At 41.5% G+C, this 23,487-nt stretch overlaps 2 protein-coding genes across 7 annotated transcripts in view; one reads left to right on the top strand and one right to left on the bottom strand.

The window, feature by feature from the left end:
• The window catches only part of LOC110534616 (oocyte zinc finger protein XlCOF7.1-like), a 1,104,347-nt gene that overhangs the window by 552,590 nt on the left and 528,270 nt on the right, over positions 1-23,487 (top strand). The window lies entirely within an intron of this gene.
• Positions 1-23,487, bottom strand: part of LOC110534626 (zinc finger protein with KRAB and SCAN domains 8) — a 98,619-nt gene that overhangs the window by 60,332 nt on the left and 14,800 nt on the right. For 3 of the 4 annotated variants that reach the window (XM_036934493.1, XM_036934494.1, XM_036934492.1), the window contains 3 exons: positions 16,962-17,075; positions 16,518-16,629; positions 15,161-16,300 (listed from right to left, as the gene is read on the bottom strand). The exons of the other annotated variant lie outside the window; for it this stretch is intronic. In XM_036934493.1, the coding sequence (XP_036790388.1) occupies positions 15,354-16,300; positions 16,518-16,629; positions 16,962-17,075 (1,173 nt within the window). In that variant the 3' untranslated portion in view covers positions 15,161-15,353. Of the gene's footprint in view, positions 1-15,160; positions 16,301-16,517; positions 16,630-16,961; positions 17,076-23,487 lie in introns of those variants that run through there. 4 annotated transcript variants of the gene reach the window in all.

Below are 23,487 nucleotides of genomic sequence, written 5' to 3' on the forward strand. Positions count from 1 at the left end.
TATAGTGTAACCTACCAATCAATGTATATTGGTAGGGCTTAAGATTGTGTGGTCCAGCGACGAGAACTCTACCATCTACGGCAAAAGCCTGGGCTCCTGACAGGGACAATAGAATTATTATCACTGCATGTTACAATGGTAAAACATAATCTGTTTGTCACCTTGTCAAAACTGATTCTACATTGAATTTAGTCTTCGAGATGCTCTAACAAGAACGTGTATCTGTAGCTGGGGATTCGGTGCTCTTCAATTCTAAAAGGCACTACACTGTGTAGACTGTTGTGGTGGTTCATTTCTTTACTATCAAATGAGGAGAGACAAACTTATCACACAAGCCCCATTCATGGGCAACGTTAGCTAGTTAACACTATTCTTCTACATTAGGTACTTATTGAACTTCCATCCTCTCAGGCCAGGGACACAACAATGTATTAATTCATGGTTGGATCAAAATCACCAATCTGGCCAATTCTTGGCCAGTACGGAGAAAGAAGTAAAATCACAAGTCCAAACCCTTATCTCCATCCATGGATAATTTAGGAAAGTGACCATTTTAGCTAGCTAGCTACCGTAGGACAACACAACGAGATGCAACAATTCAAGTTTCTGTCAATGAAATGTGCTCTCAATGCGATTTGATAGGAGGGACATCTAAATCCAAGCTGGCTTCCCTTGACACTTTTATTTGGTGCGCTAGGATCATTCAGTTGAACTCGGCCAGTTTAGCACCAATGTTGATTGGCAAATTTGTATACATTTTTTTTTCTCAAGGGAGGCCAAATGCTCGCTGGCTTCCCTTGCCTTCAATGCTACCGGTGGCAACAATGTCATACACGTTTGGACCAGACAGCATCAGATAGATGGCCTACACCTGGAGAGACAGAGGGGTGCTGTTTCCCTCACTCGAATGCTTTCTTCTTGTTCAAACAAGTTTTATTGAACACACACACGAATGGTGTGTAGGTATTTTGTAGAAAAGACAAGTATGCAATTATTATCTAAACATAAAAGAGCAGACAGAAACTACAAGAGTAAATTAAGTAAATTATATAAAATAATAATAATAATAAAATAAATTATATAAAATAAGACATACAGAACAAGGACAGGTAAACAGAAAGGGGGCAGATGTTACCCCCCTTATCCCCCATTCCTCCCCCTGCTCGGGTGCCGAGGCAAGCACTTGCCGCCCAAGGGTAGATTAAAATACTACAGTGAGAGTGGATTAAAACGTACAAATTCACAGCGCCGAATGGTCGAAGCAATATTTGATGGATTTTATCAAATGTTGATAAGTTATTGTTCAGAATAATCAAATTATTTCTAAGTGTACAGTGTGTACTAATTCACTTGAGCCATAGTTTGGTAAAGGTACAGTGCCTTGCGAAAGTATTCGGCCCCCTTGAACTTTGCGACCTTTTGCCACATTTCAGGCTTCAAACATAAAGATATAAAACTGTATTTTTTTGTGAAGAATCAACAACAAGTGGGACACAATCATGAAGTGGAACGACATTTATTGGATATTTCAAACTTTTTTAACAAATCAAAAACTGAAAAATTGGGCGTGCAAAATTATTCAGCCCCCTTAAGTTAATACTTTGTAGCGCCACCTTTTGCTGCGATTACAGCTGTAAGTTGCTTGGGGTATGCCTCTATCAGTTTTGCACATCGAGAGACTGACATTTTTTCCCATTCCTCCTTGCAAAACAGCTCGAGCTCAGTGAGGTTGGATGGAAAGCATTTGTGAACAGCAGTTTTCAGTTCTTTCCACAGATTCTCGATTGGATTCAGGTCTGGACTTTGACTTGGCCATTCTAACACCTGGATATGTTTATTTTTGAACCATTCCATTGTAGATTTTGCTTTATGTTTTGGATCATTGTCTTGTTGGAAGACAAATCTCCGTCCCAGTCTCAGGTCTTTTGCAGACTCCATCAGGTTTTCTTCCAGAATGGTCCTGTATTTGGCTCCATCCATCTTCCCATCAATTGTAACCATCTTCCCTGTCCCTGCTGAAGAAAAGCAGGCCCAAACCATGATGCTGCCACCACCATGTTTGACAGTGGGGATGGTGTGTTCAGGGTGATGAGCTGTGTTGCTTTTACGCCAAACATAACGTTTTGCATTGTTGCCAAAAAGTTCAATTTTGGTTTCATCTGACCAGAGCACCTTCTTCCACATGTTTGGTGTGTCTCCCAGGTGGCTTGTGGCAAACTTTAAACAACACTTTTTATGGATATCTTTAAGAAATGGCTTTCTTCTTGCCACTCTTCCATAAAGGCTAGATTTGTGCAATATACGACTGATTGGTGTCCTATGGACAGAGTCTCCCACCCCAGCTGTAGATCTCTGCAGTTCATCCAGAGTGATCATGGGCCTCTTGGCTGCATCTCTGATCAGTCTTCTCCTTGTATGAGCTGAAAGTTTAGAGGGACGGCCAGGTCTTGGTAGATTTGCAGTGGTCTGATACTCCTTCCATTTCAATATTATCGCTTGCACAGTGCTCCTTGGGATGTTTAAAGCTTGGGAAATCTTTTTGTATCCAAATCCGGCTTTAAACTTCTTCACAACAGTATCTCGGACCTGCCTGGTGTGTTCCTTGTTCTTCATGATGCTCTCTGCGCTTTTAACGGACCTCTGAGACTATCACAGTGCAGGTGCATTTATACGGAGACTTGATTACACACAGGTGGATTGTATTTATCATCATTAGTCATTTAGGTCAACATTTGATCATTCAGAGATCCTCACTGAACTTCTGGAGAGAGTTTGCTGCACTGAAAGTAAAGGGGCTGAATACTTTTGCACGCCCAATTTTTCAGTTTTTGATTTGTTAAAAAAGTTTGAAATATCCAATAAATGTCGTTCCACTTCATGATTGTGTCCTACTTGTTGTTGATTCTTCACAAAAAAATACAGTTTTATATCTTTATGTTTGAAGCCTGAAAGGTGGCAAAAGGTCGCAAAATTCAAGGGGGCCGAATACTTTCGCAAGGCACTGTAGTTTCCTTCCTTTTCCAAAACAACAATGAGACTGTAAGAGATTAGTTGTTTTTGGGGGTTGGTTAATCTGTTTCGGGTTTCAGACACTCCCAGTATAAGGGCACAGGGTGAGACCCAGATGCAGACATGGGAGGCAGATGGTTCGAGTCTCTGATATTTATTATAATCCAAGGGGCAGGCAAGATATGTTTGTGGACAGGCAAAAGATCATAAGGTCAGAGTCCAGGAAATACTGAGCGGCTGGCAGAAGGGTCAGGCAGGCGGGTTCAGAGTCAAGGCAGGCAAGGGTCAAAACCAGGAGGACTAGCAAAAACAGAGAAAAGGAAAAAGCAGGTTGACTTTACAAAACAAGATGAACTGGCAACAGACAAATAGGAAACACAGGAATAAGTACCAAGGGACTCATGGGAAAACAGGTGACACCTGGAGACAGGTGGAAACAATCACAAAGACAGATGAAACAGATCAGGGCCTGACACCCAGGATGATCAGAAACGGGTCTGGGTCAATTGAAGTCTCCAGAACTTCAGAGAAGATCCTAAAAATTCCACACTAATAACCATACAAGTTAGAGCATAGGGCAAAGCGGTGGAGTAGTGTACGCTGCACAGCATGACATTTATCACACATAGGGGATGAATCAGGAAATATCATATGCAGCTTCGTTTTGGAATAGTGTAATACCTTGAATTGTATGAGACGATGTCTGGAGTTAGCTTGGAGTATAGCCACTATCTTTCCAGTCTGCCACAGAAATTTAAGTCCCTAGCTCTTCCTCCCATTTTGCCATAATGGCATCTGTAGAAGGTGTGCTGACAGATTGAAAAGCGTCATATAGACCAAGATATCAGTTTGTCTGAGGTGGGGCATATTTTTATGCATCCGTCAAATATGGAAGGTTTAGCATTCCCAAATGTCGGAAGATGCTTTCTAACATAGTCTCTAATCTGTAGGTATCTGAAAAAGTGAGTTCTGGGAAGATAATATGTTTCCCTCAGCAAATGAAACGAGGCAAAGGTCCCTTCTACATATAGATCCCCTATGGTATTGATCCCAAGCTCTCCCCATCGCTTTAAGGTGTTATCAAGGTTAGAGGGGGCAAAGGAGGGATTCCTGGCAACAAGAAGCATGAATGATATTGGTATAAGGTCAAAGTAGACTTTAATTTGCTTCCAGATTCAGACTGTGCTATGTATAATAGGATTGTTACTATAAAGTGACATCTCCAACTTGACAGGCGACAAAATCACAGCACCAATAGAGAAAGGGTGGCAGTCCTCACACTCCATACTAAGTGAACTGGGAGTGCGTCATCCAGCCAAAACGTAACAGCATGGAGGTTAGCGGCCCAATAGTAAAATATAACATTTGGGAGAGACAATCCTCCTTCCAGCTTAGATTTACCATAATGTTTTTTTTTTACCTATCCTGTGTGTTTTAGAATCCCAGATGAATGGATTGATAATTGAGTCCAGTTGTTTATGAAAGGACTTAGGTATGAATACTGGGATGTTCTGGAATAGGTAAAGCAGTTGTTGGAGGAAGAACTTAAAAAAATATATATATTTTTTTTTTCTCCCCAATTTCGTGGTATCCAATTGGTAGTAGTTCCTGTCTTGTCTCGTCGCTGCAACTCCCGTACGGACTCGGGAGAGACGAAGGTCGAGAGCCGTGCGTGCTCCGAAACACAACCCAACCTAGCCGCACTGCTTCTTAACACAACGCACAACAGTGCCCTAGAGCACTGCGCCACCCGGGAGGCCTTTAAGAAGGTATTTAACCACTAGTTGTGATTTTAAAAAAACGTCGCAACATATATGGGCTAGACTACATGAGGTGTGTGACTCATTTGAAAAAGTTGTAAAAAAAAAGCCAATTTTAATGGCATTAATTCTTCCGAGCAAAGGAGAGTTCTCCAAAATGTTATATTTGCCTTGAGTTTTTGCATCAGAGAGGGGAAATTCTATTTAAATAGTGAGTATTGTTTGGTATCTACAATTCCTAGATAACTTAAATGGAAGAAGTTCTAGCAAAGAGGTGTTTTGCAAACGTACGGGCATTTTGGAAGGCCGTCATTGTAAATAACTGACTTGCCTAGCTAAATCAAGGTTAAATATTCACTCTTGTTCCAATTTATTCTGTATCCTGAGAAGGTACCAAACAAATTAATCAAATCAAGAATAGCTGGGATACTAGATTGGGGTTCTGTTACATAGAGGAGAATGTCATCTGCGTATAGGGTAATCTTATTTGGAGTATCTTTAGTATTATAGACGTGTATTGCTGCATGAGATCTGATCGCCTGAGCGAGAGGTTCAATGACTAGAGAAAAGCAGAGGTGACAGCGCACAACCTTGCCTTGTGGATGCTTTCTCCTGTCAGGTACATTCAGCCTCTTGCAAATTGAAGGAACATTTATGAAACAGAGAGACGAAAAAAGAAAAAAAATTGGTAAAAGAAAAAAACCTCCGTAATTTTTTTTGGGGAAGCCTGGCTTCCCTTGGCATACATGAATACATGCCACTGTTTGTCAGTATGAATGCAATTAGTGAGTACTGCCTTGATGACTATTAGCTTAACAATACTTGTCATATGGAACAACATGCTAGTAATAAACCTATCTGCTCCGGTATACTTGTTGGAACTAGCTAGCTACATTTCTAAGGTTGCTGTTCTCTAAGTAAAGTGGAAAGAGTGGAAATGCATGTCCTCGATGAGTGAAGTCAAGTGAAGTCAGGTGGGACCATTATAGCCAATGAGAGGGTAAATACATGTGTGATCAACAGGCACAACTAAGTTGTTTTTCTCAAAGTTGCCGGAATGCCACTTACATCATTACATTTGTTGCAGCCTACACATTAGGAATCTTATATTCAATCAAATAAGAATAGCGTAATTCGACACTCCCTCATAGACCTCCATACAAAAAAGGGCTTGTCTCATACGGACAGACTTTGGACGGAGTAAATCCTCTGGCTTCCCCTCTTCCTCTCTGACTTTACCCATAGCAGTTTGTTGGACAGGGATCTCTCGAGCTGTCACCAGCTGTGTTTACTACCTTTCCATATGGAGAACGTGATTGGCAGACGTGATCAGGAGAGATGGTAAATGGATAGTACACCAGTTTTGACTGGTTTGCTGTTTAGTACTTGGCAGCATTTGCCTGTCCAGCAACAGAACATAAAAGTAAGTATTTTGAAAAAATGTGCACGAGTTGACATGGCCAATAAATGGAAATGTGTTCAGAATAAATAAATATACACAATATGGAAAAACCAGCACCTCCCTCACCAAGGACCGATCGTCTCGAAAATTCAAGCAGATATGATGCTTCGGCCCACTACCTAGGTTCAAAGGAAGCCAAGGAAACAAAGGCGAATTTGAATTCCAAGCAATAAGCAAGCAAATAAAAAGTCAACACATCGAAAGGACAACATGATTTCTCATTAATTAACAAATTTGATCACCTGTTTTTAGTACATAAAGGACCAGGTGCCACCTGATTATGCAAAATAATGTTGGGGGGTAGGGGGTGTTATAAAAAAGAGGGACATTATATTTGTTATGAATAGAACAAAATAAAACCTAATTCAGATGGGAAATAGTGTTACACTTTCATAAGTGTTTTGGATATGCCAGCACACCAAACAACATGTCTGTATCATGTGAGTGTATCCAGATACTCAACTGATGGATTTAATAATCCCAAAAACACACATTCTTACCCAAGGACACTTCACATAACTATAGTATTTCAGCTAAAGAATGGTTCACAGATATCCCCTGTGTACATCTCAATCTACACTGCTACGATTTCTCCCCATTGTGGACACTCCTAGGTCTGATGAGGTTACTCGGGAAGGAGAAGCTCTTGTAACATCAGCTCCGTTTATACCTGGTTCTAACTTGCGTCCTTTGTCCTGATCTTGTCCACATTCTGATTGTGCCCACATTTGTAAGACCGGTGTAGACAATCAAAAGTTGGCAGGTGGCGCCATTGACTGATTACATCAATATGTGATAGCCTATAGTTCATACTCCCAATGGCACAAATGAATGAAACTCATGCAAGTTGGTGGCCCTTGATTATGTCCCCAATGTCAATGTCATGGGGATTATCTGATTTGCCCAATCAGACAATCTCTCACCTGAGCCGCCACAGCCATCCTTTACTGTCCATGCTTTGTCCATTTGATCTGTGCAGCAGCAACATGTTCTCTCTGCTATTGCACGGCAGCTGGGAACCGGAGCACCAAGTCTAGGTCCAAAAGGCTTCTTAACAGCTTCACAGCTTCTACCAAGCAATAAGACTCCTGAACAGCTAATCAAATGGCTACCCAGACTATTTGTATTGTCCCTCCACCCCCTCTTATGCTGTTGCTACTCTGTTTATTATCATACACTTTAACTCCCGGTACCCCTGTATATAGCCTCGCTATTGTTATTTTACTGCTGCTGTTTAATTATTTGTTACTATTATTTTCTATATGTATAACGACTTTACTTTGTATAAATCAGCATAAATCTTCATAGGCTTAATGCCATAGAAACGTAGGGAGGTACAGTTTATTTTATTTTATTTCACCATTATATAACCAGGTAGGCCAGTTGAGAACAAGTTCTCATTTACATCTGCGACCTGGCCAAGATAAAGTAAAGCAGTGCTGCAAAAAACAACTACACAGAGTTACACATGGGAGAAAACAAAAGTATAGTCAATAACATCCAATGGAGAAATCTATATACATTGTGTGCAAATGGAGTAAGGAGGTAAGGCAATAAATAGGCCATAGTAGCAAAGTTATTACAATTGAGCAAATTAACACTGGAGTGATAGAATAGCAAAAAAAGTAAATAAAAACAATATGGGGATGAGGTAGAAGGTTGGATGGGCTATTTACAGATGGGCTGTGTACAGCTGCAGCGATCGGTAAGCTGCTCTGATAGCTGATGTTTAAAGTTAGTGAGGGAGATATAAGTGTCCAACTTCAGCGATTTTTGCAATTCGTTCCAGTCATTGGCAACCGAGAACTGGAAGGAAAGGTGGCCAAAGGAGGTGTTGGCTTTGGGGATGACCTGTGAAATATACCTGCTGGAGTGCATGCTACAGGTGGGTGTTGCTATGGTGACCGGTGAGCTGAGATAAGGCTTCACCTAGCAAAGACTTATAGATGACCTGGAGCCAGTGGGTTTGGCGACGAATATGTAGCGAGGGCCATCTGACGAGAGCATACAGGTCGCAGTGGTGGGTGGTACATGGGGCTTTGGTGACAAAACGGATGGCACTGTGATAGACTGCATCCAGTTTGCTGAGTAGAGTGCTGGAGGCTATTTTGTAGATGACATCGCCGAAGATCGGTAGGATAGTCAGTTTTACGAGGGTATGGGGGTTTGGCAGAGTGGGTGAATGAGGCTTTGTTGCGAAATAGGAAGCCAATTCTAGATTTAATTTTGGATTGGAGATGCTTAATGTCAGTCTGGAAGGAGAGTTTACAGTCTAGCCAGACACCTAAGTATTTGTAGTTGTCCACAAATTCTAAGTCAGAACCGTCCAGTGTATTGATGCTAGTTCGGGCGGACGGTTGTGGGCAGCGATCGGTTGAAGAGCATGCATTTGGTTTTACTAGCACTTAGGAGCAGTTGGAGGCCACGGAAGGAGTGTTGTATGGCATTGAAGCTCGTTTGGAGGTTTGTTAACACTGTGTCCAAAGAAGGGCCAGATGTATACAGAATGGTGTCATCTGCGTAGAGGTGGATCAAGGAAGCACCCGCAGCAAGAGCGACATCGTTGATATATACAGAGAAAAGAGTCGGCCCGAGAATTGAACCCTGTGGTACCCCCATAGAGACTGCCAGAGGTCCGGACAACAGCCCCTCCAATTTGACACACTGAATTCTGAGAAGTAGTTGGTGAACCAGGTGAAGAAGTCATTTGAGAAACCAAGGCTATTGAGTCTGCCGATAAGAATACGGTGATTGACAAAAGCCTTGGCCAGGTTGATGAAGACGTCTGCACAGTACTGGTCTTTTATCGATGGCGGTTATGATATCATTTAGTACCTTGAGCGTGGCTGAGGTGCACCCGTGTCCTTCTCAGAAACCGGATTGCACAGCGGAGAAGGTATGGTGGGATTCGAAATGGTCAGTGATCTGTTTGATAACCTCTGGGATAGGGGGCAGTATTTTCACGTCCGGATGAAAAGCGTGCCCAAAGTAACTCCCTGCTACTCAGGCCCAGAAGCTAGGATATGCATATAATTAGTGGATCTAGATAGAAAACACTCTGACGTTTCTAAAACTGTTTGAATAATGTCTGTGAGTATAACATAACTGATTTGGCAGGCAAAACCCCGAGCATAATCCATCCAGGGAATTTTTGTTTTGAGGTCAATCTGTTTTCCATTAGGTTTCTATGGCAAGCCCGTTTCAATAGAAATATGCTTGCAGTTCTTATGGCTTCCACTAGATGTCAACAGTCTTTAGAAATTGGTTGATGTTTTTCCTTTGAGTAATGAAGAAGTAGCCCTTTCCTTTCTGGGAGTCGAGCGAAGTGGACTCTTTTGTTTGGGGAGCGCGACCTGAAGCTCGCTCCACTTTGATTTTATCCGCTATTGAAAACAGTTTATCCCGTCTTAAATTTTAGCATATTTTTACTTTTTAAAATACCTAAAGTTGGATTAGGAAAGTTGTTTGAAATGTTTGGACCAAGATTACAGGTAACTTATTAGATCATTTGTAGTCATGTTGCGCGAGTTGGAATCTGTGTTTTTCTGAATCAAACGCACCAAATAAATTGACATTTTGGGGATATAACGACGGAATTAATCGAAACAAAAGGACCATTTGTGATGTTTATGGGACATATTGGAGTGCACATAGAAGATCTTCAAAGGTTCAGGCATGAATTATATTGTTATTTCTTAGTTTTGTGTTACGCCTGGCGGGTTGAAATATGATTGTCATGTGTTTGTATGATGGGGTGCTGTCCTCAGATAATGGCATGGTTTGCTTTCGCCGTAAAGCCTTTTTGAAATCTGACACGGTGGCTGGATTAACAAGAAGTTAAGCTTTATTTTGGTGTATTGCTCTTGTGATTGTATGAAAGTTAAATATTTCTAATAATTTAATTTGAATTTGGCACTCTGCCATTTCACCGGATGTTGTCAAATTGATCCTGCTAACGGGATTTGATTCGAAATGGTCAGTGATCTGTTTGACTTGGCTTTCGAAGACTTTAGAAAGGCAGGGCAGGATGGATATAGGTCTAACCGTTTGTAACAGTTCTTTCTCTTTATATCAATATAATCATAATCCTATAAAGAGATATTAACCTCCTTCTCATGTAAATAATTATAAGGTCTAATACCGGTAACATTGTTATATTCGACATAAATCAGTCTGATGAATGCAAAGAAGTGTTGCGAATTTATATCTTGATAAATCCAAAGCATCAAAGGAACATTGTCCATAAATCAAAACCAACATTTTAGGGAGTTTTATGAAACAAAATATACATATTAAAGCCACTAAATACAGGTTTTTAAATCACAACAAGCTCAACTTGAAATATGAAAATGTAAATACCCTGCGCATTAAACTGTTGACCACAAATGCAAACTGTCAGATCAATCCTAAACATAATGCATTGAAATATATGGCATGCAATCAAAGGAATTACTTACAATCATCAAAGAAGCATACATTTGTATTTAGTTCTTTCGGGGTGACAGGTTTAGCCTAACAGAAATCTAGATTTTGCTGTTTTGAAGCAAGCACGGTCATCCTCAGCATCAACGACAATTGGCTGGTGTGGGTCTTTCTCCAACACTCTTGTGGAGCTGTGCTTGGTCTGAAGGTGCTTTTTGATATTTTAAGTTGGCAGTTTTTATTATGTGAAAAAACCTTTTATTCTACCAATTCAAAATAAATGTGAACACTTCCACGATGTTCCACAGCAATTGTCTCTGCACCTTGCTAGCTTCCCACCACAACGTTCTTGAAGAAACAGGAAGTGTGTGAACTTAGGGAAAGGATTTAAACATTTTGGGGCCCAAAAAATAAAAAGTAACTAATTGAAAAAAGTAACTAATTAACGGATGTCTTCAGTTGATAAACTACTGCGTTAAGTTACTCTTTACAACAAAAAAGTAAGTTGAGTACTCTATACCCAACACTGCTGAGGAATCACTTTAACATTAGGCTGCAGCACCCATCTCTCGCAACATGCACTGTTGCCTTCACCATAAATCATATGCACACAGTCAATCACACATTGTCTGCACATGCATACCCATGTTTATCCTGCTTATATGAAATAATCAGGACAGTGCATCATCATATGCAGTGTCACCAAAAGGTCCTTCCCTCCTGTTCATAAAAAGGAAAAGTGCCATGTCTGTCATTTGGAGTTTCATCCTGCTAGACAATTTAATCCTTCACCTCAGCTATATGTCAGACGGAGCTTAAATCTAATCCTTCACTCTAGCTACCATGATTGTACAGCAATACACAACACCCCAAAAGTTGTGAAAAGAGCTCTCTTATGACATAAACATAGATAGTCATGCAGCACTCACAACCCAGGAATATATGAAGGAAACACACTTATCAATGCTTTCCACACCAAACAGTTATCCGATTCACTTCAGTTCTTTGCCAAATTGGTGGGGTCACACAGAGACAAGTGTGGTCACTACTTTTAACATTAACTTTACAGGTGAGGTGTGACAATATCAAATCCATCTAATTCTAAATTAAAAGGATAGAGCACTCACCTCTTTTGTCACGTGTCCTCCGGTGATGAGAAGCCCACCCTGCTCGCAGCGCCAATGTTATGAATTGAAAACTGGTCAGTTTGGAGAAATGCTAGATGTAAAATATAAGGTGAACAACTTCTACATTTTAAAGGTCTAATAAACAAAAACAGACATATGGGGAAGACAGACACTTTCTTCTAAGACAGGGGTGTCAAAGTCAAATGGACGGAGGGCCAAATAAAAAAATCAGCTACAAGACGAGGGCCGGACTGTTCGAATGTTCATTGAAAAAATTTTAAATGACGCATATAGTCTAGTGAACCTAATTGAACCTACTGAAAACCTAACAAATATATTACAATATGATCAGATAAATAAAGCAATATTTTCTTATGGCTCTGTCAGTAATCTTTAATTTTCAACAGACACAAAAGACAAATTTCCTTTATATAAATATCCCCATAACATGAACATTAAATGAAAGAAACCGGTATTCAAGGCACCATCAGTAGACTATATTTTCTATTTTAGCAAAAGTGGGCTAAATTTACTTCAAAGAAAAAACAATAATAGCAATTTTCTATCATCCACTCAACTGAAATATTTTTAAAATATAATTGGATTGAAATACAAAAAAATAAAGTGCAAAAATCTATTAATCAAAAACAACACTTTGTTTAAGGAGAAGTAACATGCAGTGAAAACAAATATTAAATTTTAACTTTTAAACTTGAACTGAGTAAAAACTCTAAATATGTGATTGCACAGTAATGTTCACTTGTTTGAGGTTGAGGGTGATACTTGGTGGTGTCCCATCTTTTCCACAAGTTCATCAATGTTCGGGGTAAGGCTCTGAGCTGAAGAAATCCTCAGAATTGAGTGGAGGTGTTCAGCAGTAAGTCGACTTCTGTGTGATGTTTTGTTCAGGTTCATCAAAGAAAACAGTTGTTCACACAGGTATGTGCTGCCAAACATAGACAACGTTTGAGCAGCCTGGATGCGCAGCTGGGGCATTGTGCCGGGGAGGAAACGGGCGAACTCCGCAGCACCCACTGCCGCATATTTTGCCCTCAGTGCATCATTGCATTGGAGGTCAATCAACTCCATTTGGAGGTTTGGTGGTGAGCTTTCCACGTCAACAGCAAATGGGTTACCGAGCAGTTCCAACCTGCTTTTTTTGTGCTTCAAAGTCAGCAAATCGGCGTCGAAAGTCAGCGGCAAGCATACCTATTTTATCAGCCAACTGTGTGCTCGGGAACGCACTGGTAGAGAGCTTCTCTTTCATGGTCTGGCAGCTGGGAAAGTGGCTCAAATTTTCTTTCCGCATCTGCGTCTCCCACAGAGTCAGTTTGGTTTTAAATGCCTTCACTGTACTGTACATATCAGAGATGACACGATCCCGACCCTGCAGCTGCAAGTTTATTGCATTCAGATGACTCGTAATGTCACACAGAAAAGCCATTTCACACAGAAACATTTCGTCTCGGAGTTGTGTTGTGTCTTTCCCTTTGCTGTCCAAGAACAGACAAATCTCCTCACGAAGCTCGAAACATCTTTGAAGCACCTTTCCCTGGCTTAGCCATCGCACCTCTGTGTGATAAGGCAAATCACCATGCTCCGTTTCTAACTCCGTCAGAAATGCCTTGAACTGGCGGTGATTCAAACCTTTGGCTCTGATAAAGTTAACTGTGCGCGTGATGATGCTCATTACATGCTCCATTTTCAAGGCTTTACCGCACAACGCTTCCTGGTGTATGATACAATGATAAGCTGTCAGCTCACCTGTCGCGTTTTCCTCTTGCATCTTTTCCCGTATCTTCGCCACCAGTCCGCTCCTGTGTCCACACATCGCAGGTGCTCCGTCGGTTGTCAAACCCACGAGTTTTTCCCAAGGCAGCTCCATCTCATTTACACATCTTGACACCTCTTCATACAAATCATGCCCCGTAGTTGTGCCATGCATAGGACGTAAAGCCAAAAACTCCTCTGTCACGCTTAGGTTGGAGTCCACTCCGCGGATGAAAATTGACAACTGGGCAATGTCAGAAATGTCGGTGCTCTCATCCACAGCCAAGGAATATGCAATAAAATCTTTTCCCTTTTTCACAAGCTGCTCTTTTAGATTGATGGACAACTGGTCTACTCTCTCGGCAATGGTGTTTCTGCTCAGACTCACATTTAAAAAGAGTTGCCTTTTTTCTGGGCAAACTTCGTCACAAACTTTAATCATGCAGTTTTTGATGAAATCCCCCTCCGTAAATGGCCGGGCTGATTTAGCGATCTCTTCTGCCAAAATAAAACTGGCCTTGACAGTTGCGTCCGCGTGTGTGTCCGCGTGTTTCGTTTCATAATGTCGTCTCAGATTATACTCTTTCAGTACCGCCACACTTTCTCCACACAGAAGACACACAGGTTTTCCAGCTACCTTCGTGAACATATACTCCGACTCCCACCTTGTTTGAAACCCCCGGTTCTCAGTATCCACCTTCCGTTTTGCCATTTTTGATGGGTATCTGAAAGTTAATTTTACTGTGATGCTGACGACTGCTGTGCCAATAAATATTGAAATGAAGCAGCCTACTGCTCGGTGCGTCACCTTTGCATTGTGGGAAATGTAGTATTGGTGCGTGTAAAAGATCTGCGGGCTGCCGGCTTGCTGCGGGCCGGTTCTAATAATAAATCAAGATCATCCCAGGGGCCGTAAAAAACCTTCTTGCGGGCCGGATGTGGCCCGCGGGCCTTGACTCTGACATATGTGTTCTAAGAGGTTAGCAGAAAATCTCCTCCCCCTCCAGTGGGGAGGAAGGACCTAAATATTCTTGCCGTTTGCTGTTCCACCCTTCTGTGCCTGGTGCCAAAGCATTAAATCAAGGCAGAGACCTTGGGGTTGAATATACTATACATTTGAAACATCTTAAATCGCTTAATAACGACACCCATGGCCGGTTTTAAGGCTCAGGGGCCCAGATACCAGTTACTGAGACCTGCTTTACGGTGACATCTGGCCTTAGAGGGTACCTGGAGGCCAAATTCCAATAGGGAATACTCATCATAAAATAGCATTCTAACACACAGAAATATGATATTATAAAATGTTAACCACAGTCAAGCCCATCTCTAACACAGTGAGTTTGTCCTAGCCACCGTGCTTCTACATCTGCATTGCTTGCTGTTTGGGTTTTAGGCTGCGTTTCTGTAGAGCACTTTATGACATCTGCTGATGTAAAAAGGGCTTTATAAAAAAATGTCTTGATTCAAGTACCTACGAATATGGAGCCATTGGAGTTTATTATTTAAATGTCATGATTCAAGAATTAAGTTCAATGTTTTGGTTCCACTGAGATAGGGGAAGCTCAGTCCCTGCAATGATACAAACATAACCTAGTCAGTCAGCACAGAGTCAATTTTGTATTTAATTTAAACAAAATGGCCATACACTCACATTAAATTTAGTACAATAACTTTTCTCACTATGGTAACAAACTTTTCTGTAAATCTGGTACCCTCGCATTTATCAAATTCATTTTAGAATACTTTGGAAAATATTCAACATGACAATACACACATCTTCACTACTTTGTCACTCATACTCTATACATGGGCGGTGTGCATTTTCTGCTGGTGTATCCTGAGGTAGCCCCTCTCTGAGAACCTCTTCCCGCACTGAATACAGGCGAACGGCTTCTCTCCAGTGTGGATCTTCAGGTGCCTCTTCAGATGGGGCTGGTGGGAGAACTTCTTCTCACACTGGGGGCAGCTGTAGGGTTTCTCCCCTGTGTGGACCCTCTGGTGCCTCTTCAGGTTGGACGAGTCTGAGAAACTGGCCCGGCACAGGTGGCAGCCGAACGGTTTCTCCCCCGTATGCATCCTCTGGTGGATCGCCACCTGTTTGGGGAAACTGAATACTTTCCCACAGAACGAACACGAGAAGCGCTTCTCTTTGGCGCTGAAACCTTTACTGATTCCGTCACTACTAATGTCATTTGTCAATGGTCTTGTGTAGCCATTTAGTGTTGAGGCACTGGCATTGTCTGAGGTCTGGTTTAACATTAGGGGAGTGTGAGGAGGACAAAGACCAGGGAGTGTCTGTGTTGTCGCAGGGTCCATGTTCCAGTTGATAGATCCTAAAGAAGGCAGGCTGAAGGCAGCACCTGTTAGGGGGTTAACCTGAGGCGTCATCATTCTCTCTGGATCACAACTATAGGAGCAGGATGGAGCATCGCTAACCAAGTCTATGTCTGTTCTCTCCAGCTGCATATGGACACCTCCCCGCCCCCCCAGACCAAATCTATGTCTCATCCTGGTTTCAGACAATCTGTTGTCATGGAGAATACGTTTGGTTGTTGTTTTGTGTTCGATTGTCTTTTTCTGGTTGTGGTTAACAGTGTTGTCCCGCAGCCTAGAGTTGAGGACACTGTCCCATCCACTGTCCTCCACTATGTCGCCTCTGGTCCTGGCCTGGTCAGTGATGTTGGCTGCACCCGTCTGGGAATCCAAGATGGCCGCCCAGTCTTCCCTGTCATCCTCCAGCCAACCACCTGCAGGAAGAGGTTACAAACATGACACAGAAAACTCTACATATATAGTTTTTTTTCTTCTCAATTATCTGGTCAAGTTTATACATTGTGTTTTTGTATTTAAACATAAGTTGTATTGATTAAATTTTATAAATGAAGAAAAAATAATAGCCAGGTGCATCACTATTCCCATTGAAGATCTATTACTGTATGTAGGTTATATGTATTTCTCCCTTACCTTGCTCCCCCATCTTTAGTCCACTTAGCAGGTCAATGCTCTCTGGTCGGTCCTCTATGGTCTCCTCTTTGATGAGCAGCAGATCAGGCTTCCAATCCTCCATGTCTACTGACTGAAAGAGATACAGAGCAGGTTGGGCAATGAAGGATTGCTATGAGTATTATGCAAACATTTTAGTTGATTTGATACTATGCAAACGTTATTACATTGTGTTACTAGACACTCTATAATGGTTTGATAATGTAAAGGCATTTTCCTACATTTTAATTGTAACCTGGACCATATCCACCTAGCGTCTCAGAGTAGAAGTGCTGATTGAGGATCAGGTCCCCACTTGCCTACATATTGTAGTCTTATTCATTATGATCTTAAAGGCTAAACTGATCAGCAGATCAGATCAGTAGTCCTACTCTGACAGGCTTTGCTTTCTAATACCATTCAGACCTCAGGTGGAGGTGTAGTCTGATTGTCCTCCATGACCATGGTTCCCTCAGGATTCCCCAGACCCTCCTCACACCCCTCCTCCTTCATCAGCAGCACCTCTGGACCCTCCTCCTCCTGGAAGAGACAGGTGAAACAGATTACACAGACATACCTGAGGGAGTGTACGTACACACATACACACAGAGATAAAACACACTTTGAACATTAATTGGCCATACTTGCAAACATAAGCGACTATTTACATTTAAAACAGTTTATCCGGCTCAAATTGCGTACCAGCCAATTAAAAACTGATTTATTTGCACGTGACAGAACGCTAAATTGTCGTACACGTTGGCCCTATGCTAACATCACAAGGTGGCAGTGATTATATCCAGGAACAAGTTCACTTAAAGTTAGTCTGCTATCGCTTTAGCAGTGTGTGCTGCCTAGAAGTGATGGTGATAATGGTTGCCTACATGACTGCTACTAGACAAATCCATAAGGATCTGTTTTCTTCTTACGATGTAAGATAAACTGACCTTATTTCTATTTGATCCATAAAAGCACATGGATGTGTGTGAAACAGATAAACAAAAACGTGGGATTTTTTTTCTCACAAAAACGTGGGATTTTTTTTCACAAAAATGTGAAAATGTTATCTAACGGTAATAGCTAGTAGCCTTGTCAAGGATGCATCAATGCAATATTGGCATACAACGTTTTGCTACAGAACAACGGAAGAAAAGCACATTTTGAACTATTGAATTTGACCGATTTTAAGAAATGCCATTGGTTGGGGCAGAGGCATCATGTCCATAGAGCCCCAAGGTGGAGGTGTCATAAAACCCATAAAACCTAGCGGTCAAACTGCGAAATGGTTCTAATCATTTTTCCACCATAGGGGTTTTTAGAAACACTTAAAATAAGGGCTGTGTTTTGATAACCATGTAAATGTCTCTCGGACAATATATTCCTCACTATTTACTCTCAATATCGAAAATGCTAATTAGCATCAAAGTAGACATTATGCAAGACTACAAATCCCTGCAAACTCCTGCACGTCATCACTAGCTGACACCTTTGCTAACCGGTATTGTGTCAATTTACTTGCGCAAGACGGATCACAATTGTCCATTTAAAGAAATGTAGCCAATTTATTCATGACTAAATATAGCTAACATTAATCCAGAGAATCTTACCTTTGCCTCGATTTGGTAGTCTGGTCCAGATCATCATGGCATTTGTAGTTATTTATGATAGCCACATTAGCAGCTAATTAGCATTTCATTTTTTGGGGGGGTAAATACAGGCGAATATAAATTGATAAAGTTACCTTGTCCTAGAGAGATTTACACGGTTATCAAAGCGTCACACCAGGGTAAGCCTACACGAATACATCCCTTATTTTAAGTTTCAAAAATCCCCTTTGGGAAAAATGAATGGTGGAAAAAACGATTGGAACCATTTCCTTGTTGGACCTCCAGGTTTTATGGGTATTATGACTCATATTGTGGTCTATAGGGGGCACAGTCAGGAGGATTCAGAAGACTCAAGAGTTAAGCTTAGATATTAGGGCCGGGATGATAACAGTATCGCAACATTGTTTTTCATGGCAAATATGAAAACACGAAGCGGACAAAACTCTTTGGCCCTTTAAAAACCTGCTGTATGTAAAACAGTGTGTGTTATGGAAAATAAATCAATGTGAGTCTGGATGAAAACACAATGATGTTTGTTTTCAATATTAGGACTGTTTTCCTCAAAGTTAAATCTGCTTCGTGTTTTGTTTCCTTGCCACGACACAAACGAATATCGCGATACTGGTATCGCCCCGGCCCTATTAGATATACAGAAAAATAGACATAAATATGATGTTGGGGGTGAAAATAAGTCCGCAATGATAAGTAAAAATCAGACAAACCTGACTAAACTATGTTGATGTGTACAGTAGGTGTTAGTGTGTGTGTATGTGTAGGTATATTTAGTAAGTGTATAATGGTTATAAAGCGCTGTCTGGTGTATGCAGAATAGAGTGAGATCAGATGTGATGTATACTAAAGAGAGACTCAATGAAAGTCTTGGAATGAAAAGTCCCATTTTGTGTTTATTAAACAAGTTTTAAATACGACATATGAAAACCACACATACACGTCTCAACTAAAAAGCAGAATGAACTTGACGAACTACATTCATTTTCTCATTAAAAGGTGTCATGGGAAAACAATTAAGTAGTTGAATGGAAGTAATGAAACAGGCATTTGTGATCATCATATAGGCTACGCAGTACAAACACAATTTGAAACAGACTTCAGGCTTATACTGTACACTAAGTATACAAAACATTAAGAACACCTGCTCTTTCTATGACAGACTGATCAGGTGTTTGCCCCAAACATAATGCTTTGTATTCAGGACATAGAGTTCATTTCTTTGGCATATTTTTTTCAGTTTTACTTTAGTGCCTTATTGCAAACAGGATGCATGTTTTGGAATATTTTTTTATTCTGTACAGGCTTCCTTCTTTTCACTCTGTCATTTAGGTTAGTATTGTGGAGTAACTACAATGGTGCTGATCCATCCTCGGTTTTCTCCTATCACAGCTATTAAACTCTAACTGTTTTAAAGTCACCATTGGCATGGTGAAATCCCTGAGCAGGTTTCCTTCCTCTCCGGCAACAGAGTTAGGAAAGACGTCTGTATCTTTGTAGTGACTGGGTATATTGATACACCATCCAAAGTGTAATTAATAGTCACCATGCTCAAAGGGATATTCAATATCTGCTTTTTTTTTTTACCCATCTACTTATAGGTGCCCTTCTTTGTGAGGCATTGGAAAACCTCCCTGGTCTTATATATACAGTGCATTTGGAAAGTATTCAGACCTTCACTTTTTCCTCATTTTGTTACATTAGACTTATTCTAAAATGGATTAAATAGTTTTTTTTCGCTCATCAATCTGACAAAGCATACGCAGGGTAACATTTTTTGCCAAAGTATTACAAATAAAAATCTGAAATATCACATTTGCATAAGTATTCAGACCATTTACTCAGTACTATGTTGAAGCACCTTTGGCAGCGATTACAGCGAGTTTTCTTGGGTATGATGCTACAAGCCTGGCACACCTGTATTTGGGGAGTTTCTCCCATTCTTCTCTGCAGATCCTCTCAAGCTCTGTCAGATTGGATGGGGAGCATTGCTGTACAGCTATTTTCAGGTCTCTCCAGAGATGTCAGATTGGGTTCAAGTCCGGGCTCTGGCTGGGCCACACAATGACATTGAGACTTGTCCCGAAGCCACTCCTGCGTTGTCTTGGCTGTGTACTTAGAGTCATTGTCCTGTTGGAAGGTAAACTTTTGCCCCACTCTGTCGTCCTGAGCACTCTGGAGCAGGTTTTCACCAAGGATCTCTCTGTACCTTGCTCTGTTCATCTTTCCCTCAATCCTGACTAGTCTCCCAGTCCCTGCCGCTGAAAACCATCCCCACAGCATGATGATGCCACCACCATGCATAACCGTAGGGATGGTGCCAGGTTTCCTCCAGACACGATGCTTGACATTCAGGCCAAAGAGTTCAATCTTGGTTTCATCAGACCAGAAAATTTTGTTTCTCATGGTGTGAGAGTCCTTTAGCTGCCTTTCAGCAAACTCCAAGCAGGCTGTCATGTGCCTTTTACTGAGGAGTGGCTTCCGTCTGGTCACTCTACCATAAAGGTGTTATTGGTGGAGTGCTGCAGAGATGTTTGTCCTTCTGGAAGGTTCTCCCATCTCCACAGAAGAACTCTGGAGCTCTGTCAGTGACCATCGGGTCCTTGGTCACCTCCCTAACGAAGGCCCTTCTCCCCTGATTGCTCAGATTGGCTGGGCGGCCAGCTCTTGGAAGAGTCTTGGTGGTTCCAAGCTTCTCCCATTTAAGATTGATCGGAACACTGTGTTCTTGGGGACCTTCAATGCTGCAGAAATGTTTTGGTACCCACCTTCCCCAGATCTGTACCTGAACACAATCCTGTCTCGGATCTCTACGGACAATTCCTTGGACCTCATGGCTTGGTTTTTGCTCTGACATGCACTGCATCTCAAGGATGATCAATGGAAACAGGATGGACCTGGGCTCAATTTCAAGTCTCGTAGCAAAGGGTTGGAATACCAATGTAAATAAGGTATTTGTTTTTTATTTTGAATAAATTTACAACAATTTCTAAAAACCTGTTTTCGCTTTGGGGTCTGAATACTTTCCCGAATGCACTGTGTGTGAATGTATATATGTGACCTGTTTCAGGAAACTAGGCGTATGTCCCAAGTCACGACTTCAAAGGAGATCCATTAAGGTTTTTTTTTTTCGAAATAAGTTTTTTTTTGCAGAAATGCCTTCTGGAACATGTGAACTTTCATTTGCCTTAATAACAAACTTGTATGGCATCTGTAAATACGAATAAAATTGTTAAATTACAAGCCTTGTTGGTTAAGCCACAGAAAGACAGCAACCTTCTCACAAGCCATGATTGGCTGAGATAATGAGTGGGCTGGACATGCCGAGAGAGGAGTTCGGATTAGTCTGCCATATAGAGGGCTTCTGTCTATTTGAGCTGGTCAGTCTGTGTTGGTAATCCTGTCGAACGCGGCTTTTATAAAAATGTGTAGTGGAGCTGCATAAGTCTTGCTCTCCACTTTCTGAAGGATTGAATTTTTATAGTACACTGCTCTAAAAAATAAAGGGAACACTAAAATAGCACATCCTAAATCTGAATGAATGAAATATTCTTATTAAATACTTTTTTCTTTACATAGTTGAATGTGCTGACAACAAAATCACACAAAAATGATCAATGGAAATCAAATGTATCAACCCATGGAGGTCTGGATTTGGAGTCACACTCAAAATTAAAGTGGAAAACCACATTACAGGCTGATCCAACTTTGATGTAATGTCCTTAAAAGAAGTCAAAATGAGGCTCCTCTTGCAGGAACTGCTGACACACTCAAGCCACATGAGGTCTAGCATTGTCTTGCATTAGGAGGAACCCAGGAGGAACCCAGGGCCAAAGGGACCAGCATATGGTCTCACAGGGGGTCTGAGGATCTCATCTCGATACCTAATGGCAGTCAGGCTACCTCTGGCGAGCACATGGAGGGCTGTGCAGCCCCCCAAAGAAATGCCACCCCACACCATGACTGACCCACCGCCAAACCGGTCATGCTGGAGGATGTTGCAGGCAGCAGAACGTTCTCCACGGCGTCTCCAGACTCTGTCACGTCTGTCACATGTGCTCAGTGTGAACCTGCTTTCATCTGTGAAGAGCACAGGGCGCCAGTGGCGAATTTGCCAATCTTGGTGTTCTCTGGCAAATGCCAAACGTCCTGCATGGTGTTGGGCTGTAGCACAACCCCCACCTGTGGACGTCGGGCCCTCATACCACCCTCATGGAGTCTGTTTCTGATCGTTTGAGCAGACACATGCACATTTGTGGCCTGCTGGAGGTCATTTTGCAGGGCTCTGGCAGTGCTCCTCCTGCTCCTCCTTGCACAAAGGCGGAGGTAGCGGTCCTGCTGCTGGGTTGTTGCCCTCCTACGGCATCCTCCACGTCTCCTGATGTACTGGCCTGTCTCCTGGTAGCGCCTCCATGCTCTGGACACTACGCTGACAGACACAGCAAACCTTGCCACAGCTCGCATTGAAATTTATTGTCAATCAGTGTTGCTTCCTAAGTGGACAGTTTGATTTCACAGAAGTGTGATTGACTTGGAGTTACATTGTGTTGTTTAAGTGTTCCCTTTATTTTTTTGAGCAGTGTATATATACACGTTTTCCTTTTTGTATTTAAAACAATAGAATACAGACAACACAAATTGCCGCTCCCAGAGGGTGGTTTCGCACTCACCGGCCCGAGATGCTGGCAAGGCAAAACATACAGTAATCCCATCCCCATCCCTGACTGCAGGACCTCAAACATTTACACTGTAAATTTGTGTATATACTTATTCCAACAACACTCAAATCGGTTCTTTAAATTCACTGCTCATATGAGGGACCTTGCAGACAGTTGTGTATGTGTGGGGTACAGAGATGAGATTGTCGTAAAAAAAAATAGTGTTAAACACTATTATTGCACACGGAGTGACTCCATGCAATTTATGTGATTTGTTAAGCAGATGTTTACTCCTGAACTTATTAGGCTTGTCATAACAAAGGGGTGGAATACTTATTAACTCAAGAACTTCCAGCTTTTCATTTATTAATTTGTAAAAAATTCTAAAAACATAATTCCACTTTGACATTATGGTGTATTATGTGTAGGCCAGTGCCACAAAATCTCAATTTAATCCATTTTAAATTAAAGACTGTAACACAACAAAACGTGGAAAAAGTCAAAGGGTGTGAATACTGAATGCACTGTATCCCACAATGTCTGGGCTTTGCACTACAGCGCTCTTAGTTGTTGTAGAAATTGGCCCACTTACTTTGTGCATTCGCTGAGTCTACCTTTAACGCAGGGTTTAATTTATAAAAAGAATCTCAATTTAATCCATTTTAAATTCAGGCTGTA

The sequence above is a fragment of the Oncorhynchus mykiss genome, chromosome 10 (genome assembly GCF_013265735.2).
Source record: "Oncorhynchus mykiss isolate Arlee chromosome 10, USDA_OmykA_1.1, whole genome shotgun sequence".
Classification (NCBI taxonomy): domain Eukaryota; kingdom Metazoa; phylum Chordata; class Actinopteri; order Salmoniformes; family Salmonidae; genus Oncorhynchus; species Oncorhynchus mykiss.